At 38.4% G+C, this 6,270-nt stretch overlaps 1 protein-coding gene across 1 annotated transcript; it reads left to right on the top strand.

The window, feature by feature from the left end:
- LOC107627440 (protein MAIN-LIKE 1-like) lies at positions 224-583 on the top strand. The gene has a single exon (XM_016330272.1). The coding sequence runs from the start codon at positions 224-226 to the stop codon at positions 581-583; it is 360 nt and encodes a 119-aa protein (XP_016185758.1).

The raw sequence follows: 6,270 nt of genomic DNA, 5'->3' as shown, positions 1-6,270 counted from the left end.
TGCATTACAACAAACTGGTTTCTATCACGTATCTCAAATAGAAAGAATAACCTATAAATCATCCCTAATGACGGTATCAATAGACAGATGACGGTCAGAAACACATACGTTCTATCTTCCAAAGGGTGAATGTACAATCACTCTGGAGGATGTGACACATATCTATGGCCTCAAGACTGAAGTTCGTGTTGTAAGTGGAAGAAAAGACAATAATTTTGCCCACATGGTCGACGAATGCATGGCCAACTTTGGAATACTGCTGGGCCAAAACGATCATGTATCTAGTGCGATCAAGTTGTCATGGATAAGACAAATCCGTGATGCGAAAACGTTGGACACTCCAAAGTTTGTACAATGCTATGCCCGATGTCACATATTCTGCTTGATTGGAACCACTTTATTTCTTGACAAGTCGGCATTGATGGAGAGCTGCAAGTACTTGCGCATGTTGAGGAATTTTGCAGAAATTAGTTCTTACAGTTGCGGATCGGCGTATTTGGCATATCTGTATAAGTCCCTGTGCCAGGTCTTGCGTTATAATACCAAGGATATGGATGGTCCACTAGTGTTGTTGCATGTCTAGACATAAGAGCGAATGCCTTGGCTAGGTTTGATTCGCGCACCCGTCCTGCAGGTGGAATCTTTTTGTTGACACGAAGGTAAAATTGTTTTGTCACTTTAAAAATATTATTATTACATGGTGAATTGTATATTACTATATTAAGTCATTATTATTATATTTGTAATTAGAAAGCTTAATATTTTCAGGTGGAATAACTAGAGGGAACATGTAAGCCCCAGAATATTTGAAAAGTCTTATTATGATCGAGTCTCAAATCCTACAGTTATTTATAGCCTTAATTTCAGGGATTATTTTATTAAAGATAATTAAGGCAAGTTTTGATTTATTGGATTTGAGATAAGTTATGATTATTATCCAATTTCACAATTATTGGATTATTTTCTATATTTGAATTATAAAGTTGATAGTTATGAAATAATAAGGATTTTATATGATTTGGACTAGATAAGAACACCAGAATCATAGTAAAATAAAAGTAGCACAAGTTAGGCAACTGCTAGACAATATGCAACCTGAACGGATAATAACTAGAAATTGTGAGATATTATAAAAGATAGTATCTCTACTGTTGTTAACTTCTGTTTGAGTGATAGAATATTTTAATTCAGTTTCTGTGGTGATCGTATGTAGACATCCAGCATGAGGTGCCACAAGATGATATGGTCATCATGAGATATAGACTGTTGTAGGCCCATTGATCAACTTTGAGATCATAAAATAGCATCTAACTATTTGAGTTCATCGGTAATTTAGTTATCCACAACCTGAACTTGGCTTGCTAAAGGATTTGGAGGGGGCACACAATGTCACATTGCGTGGTGAACAAAACACCAATCGGAGACTATATCATAGGAACTAGATCACAACATTGAAGGTGGACCGACGTCATTATACCATTGATGACTTTCAGGTAGATCCTTATTCACTTATGGTTGAATACATTAGTCGGTATAGAAGAGAGTTTGGTGATCATTTGACTATTGTAACAAATTTTGGGTCGACCTGTTTGATGCACAATAACCACACCTGCCACATCAACAACTACACCTGTCACGACAATAACCACCACTACAACCATACTATCCGCCCGCACCACTACCCCAGGAATCACCGTACTACCCACCACATTATTCACCTCCACCACCGCACTATCCACCACTGTCATCTATTATCTACACCCACCTTCTCTATCATACTATCCACCACAGGGACCACCTGCACCACCTCATTCGCAACAATAACAATGGGTACAACAAGAAGAGAATGTTAGAAGTTTTTTATTATCTCGGATGGAGTTGGGATGAGACCAGTTTTGGTTTCAATTTTGAAATCCTAACACACCAAGCAATGCTTCGCAACAGAAACCATAGAATAATGGGGAATCATGTGCACGTTCCGTTAAGAATCAACCAGTTCCTGGTCATATGTCACTAGGTGCTCGTGCTCATCGTGTTCCTGGCAATGCTTGCCATTCTGTTGCATGAACGTCTGATAAACCACAATTTAATGATTTATTTTGTATTGAATTGAGTAATTTTGTCAACTATTCTCACACTTATTCATATAAATTGCATGTTTTTAAGTTCCTTCCTAATTTTGTGCTATGATTGAAACCATGTTTCTTTGGTCTTAAAAATGCTAATTTTAATCCTCTCTTATTACCATTTGATGCTGTGATATGTGTGTTAAGTATTTTCAGGTTTTATAGGGCAGGAATGGCTTAGAGGATGGAAAAGAAGCATGCAAAAGTGGAAGGAACACAAGGAATTAAGCATTTCAGAATTTGGTAGCGACGCACACGCGTGGATGACGCATACGCGTGACCAGGTGCAAGGTTCAACGACGCGTACGCGTGGCTAACACGTACGTATGACAAGCGTTATGTGCCTCAGTTACGAGAAAACGCTGGGGGCAATTTCTAGGCTACTTTTGACCCAGTTTCAGGCCCGAGAATGCATACTAGAGACTACAGAGTGGAGCTGGAAGGATCATTCATTCACTTTTCATTTACTTTCACATGAATTAGATTTTAGATGTAGAATTCTAGAGAGAGGCTCTCTCCTCTCTCTAGGTTTACGGTTTTTTCTTCCAATTTCTGTTTAGATTTAGGTTTTAGTCTTATTTTAATTTAGTATTCTATTACTTTTATTTGTTCTAGCACTTTAGTTATCTACTTCTCTTAGTGATTCTTTTATTTTGCTAATTTAGTTTATGAGTTCATGTGTTATTCTCAATTTTCATTAATGCAATCTATGTTTCATATTTCTTATTGTTCAATTGCTTCGTTACTGTTATTTCCTTGCTTTGGTTAGTCTTAGAATTTTCTATGCCTTGTCAATAATAAACTACACTTTTCTGCAATTCCTTGAGAGACGACCCGATGTTTAAATACTTCGGTTAATTTTATTGGGTTTGCTTAAGTGACAAACAATTTAAACGTTGACCGAGGATAATTTTTTCGTTTAGAACTATACTTGCAACACGATATTTTTGTGAAATTCTTTACCGATAATTTTCTTCCGTCAAGTTTTCGGCGCCGTTGCCGGGGAATAGCAAATATGTGCCTTATTATTGGTTATTGTGAATATGTTTGCCTTTTCGTTTCTTTGTTAGTTGTTGCTAGCTTTAGGAATTTATTTTCATTATTTCTTGTTAGTTTTTGTTTTATTTTCTCTTGTTACTATGAATTCTCACCCATTTGGCTATGAGTTTGGTTCAAATTATGTTGTAGGGAATGGAAGCTACAATGAGAACATGCATCAAGGTTGGGAGAAGCAAAGGTGGGAGGAGCCTCAAGCTTATGGACAACCTCCATGGCAACAACCCTCTCTAATGTACTACGAGCAAGATCCATTCCATGATGCATACCAAGACAATAGATATGGTCGACCTCCTTGTGACTACCAACAACCACCACCATATGTCTATGAACCCCTTCTTCAACATAGCTTTGAACCACCATACTCACAAGTCCCCTACAATCAAACACTTCCATATGACTCTAACCCATATCCACTATACCAACCACCTTATGAACCATATGAACCATACATAGAACCACCCTAATTCCAACACAATTACTCCCAAGAACCACCTCACTATACATCATCTCTATATCCTTATCAAGATGAACTACCTTCCTATCATGAACTTTTCCTCCCAAGCAATGAACCCTCATATCCACTCCAATCTCCAATGGATGACACCCTTGGTCTTGTTCTTCAAGGGCAAAGAGAGATGCAACGAACGACACTAAAGTTCATAGCTACCTTGACCGAGGTAGTAGATAATTTAGCCTCCCTGGGCTTTGACACTCAAAGTACCCCTATGGCCGCATGTGGAGAATCTAATGAGAAGCGTAGCATGAAGGAGAGATTAGAAACTCCGGTGAAAAATGAGAAATATGACTTTGTATTGGAACAATTGGAGGAAGCCAAAATTGTTGAAGAGGAAGAAGTGGTCGAAGACTTAGGAGATGCTGAACCTCCATGGGAATCTAGAGTTATAGAGTATTCCTCCAAGAAGCTTGAAATTAATGTTGAGGAGGGTAGTGCACAACCTCCAAGGCATGTTCTCTATGAAGAATTAGATGGGATAGATCAAGAGACAAGTTCCCTTGGTGACGATGATCATGAATCAAGCCATCCTAGTAATGAATTTGCATCCACAAGTGAACCCCTTGAGTTTGAAGAACCTTCTCCTGATGAAATTGAAAGCAACATTGAGGTAGATTTCTCTCAACCTCATATTTATGATTTGAGTGACGGAGAAGAGTTGGATGAATTCGGTGAGGAAGAGCTTGAAAGTGAAGAATCTTTTCAAAAGGTGGAAGTCCTTCGGTAAGGCTAGACGGGAGTTGAATATGCTTTGTCAAGATCGTTGGAGACTTCTCTACTTATGTTGCCATCTACTCCTTCATTTGAGTGGGTAAAACTTATCTCTCTTAGCTTTATTGTCTCACTTGAGTGTGGTATTCTTAAAACGGAGGCCAACTTAGGAGGCTTTGTGGAATGAAGCGTAAGAGAAGGATGTTTAGTGGTTAGAGTTGCAAATCAAGACTCATCAAGGATGAGATTTCAAGAGCTAGATGCAACGGTTGGACTAGTGATCAATTGGTTGGGTCTAAGAGAAGAGTTTGGTACTTCATTGAGAATTCGGATTGCTTGCCACCCAGTGGGAACAATGATGATCAACTTAAAGATGGGTGTAGAAATAAGATTTGGGATCCCGGTATACAAGAGGATCAACTTTGGGAGCTCAAAACTTGTGAAGAACTTCTTCAAGGCTTGGTGAATTCACTTGGAAATGTTGGAACTTATTGGAAGTCCAAGCGTTGGTGGAAGTTTCAAGATGAGTTCAAGCACAAGCCACCATGACAAGGAGCTCACTAAATGTCCAACTTAAGGACTTTAAGTAAAAGTGCTAGGTGGGAGACACCCCACCACGGTAAATTCTTCCTATTTTCTTTTTTATTTATATTGGTAAGAAGTTAAATTTTCAATTTTAGTTAGGTTTTTTTGGTTTAAGTTGTGGTTTCACTTGTTTAATAGTGTTTGGCATTAATTTAATTGCTTGTTGGTTTATTTAAAAAAAAATTGTCTCATGCGTGCGCATGACCGACGCGCATGCGTCACATGCGACGCTGCAACCTCTGGTACAAAAACCAGAGAGTTGCGCTGGAACCATGCCGGTGGGGTGCCAGGCGCACAACCCAACCCACGCGTGCGCATCGCTGACGCGTATGCGTCATTTGCATTTTTTGCCTCCCACGCGTGAGCGTGCAAGACGCGCATGCGTCGTATCTTCAAGCTGCCATCCCTGGTACAAAAACCAGAGTCTTACGCTGGAACTGTGCGAGTGTTGTGCAAGGAGCACAATTCACACCCACGCGTACGCGTGACTGACGCGTACGCGTCACCTTCTCTTTTCTGCTTTTCACGCGTACGCGTGACTGACGCGTATGCGTCGACTCCTCATTCTGCTATCCACACGTGCGCGTGGACGACACTTACGCATTGCTTCTTCTTTTCCTTTCTCCTTCTTTCCTCTTTCCTTTCTTCTTCCTTTTCTTCTTCCTTTCTTACTTTATTCTTCTCTCACTTTTCAAAATTTCACTTCTCATTATTTTCTTATCTTTCTTTTCTTTTACTTGTTACATTTGCATACTTGCATTCATTGCATTTTAACTTTGTTGTTTGTTCCCCTTTTCTTTTCTATATTTGTTGTTTTAACATTGGTGTTAAATTTTCTTACTCATCTGTTGAATATTTCTTCCATTATTTTGGTGCTTAGTGACTTGTTTTATATTATTGGGTGATATTATTTATAGGTCAATGCTAATCTTTTATGACACTTGTATTTCTTTTGCATTGATATGAACTTATATTGTCTTTCATGACCCACTCTCTCTCCCTCATTGTTGTAATTTTTACACTATTGATATGTCTTTCGCCTATATTGTTTTCTCACTTGCATGTTGTAGCTACCATGTAGTTGAAAACCTCATTATTATTTGGCATTAGCCCACTGATGAGCGGATAATTTATACCCTTTTGGCATTGTTTTTATATAGTTTTTAGTATGTTTTAGTTACTTTTTATTATATTTTTATTAGTTTTTATTCATAAATCACATTTCTGGACTTTACTATAAGTTTGTATGTTTTTCTGTAATTTCAGGTATTTTCT

Source organism: Arachis ipaensis, chromosome B02 (genome assembly GCF_000816755.2).
Source record: "Arachis ipaensis cultivar K30076 chromosome B02, Araip1.1, whole genome shotgun sequence".
Taxonomy (NCBI): Eukaryota; Viridiplantae; Streptophyta; class Magnoliopsida; order Fabales; family Fabaceae; genus Arachis; species Arachis ipaensis.
Note: the sequence above shows the minus strand (reverse complement) of the source record. Positions and strands in the feature narration are given on the sequence as shown.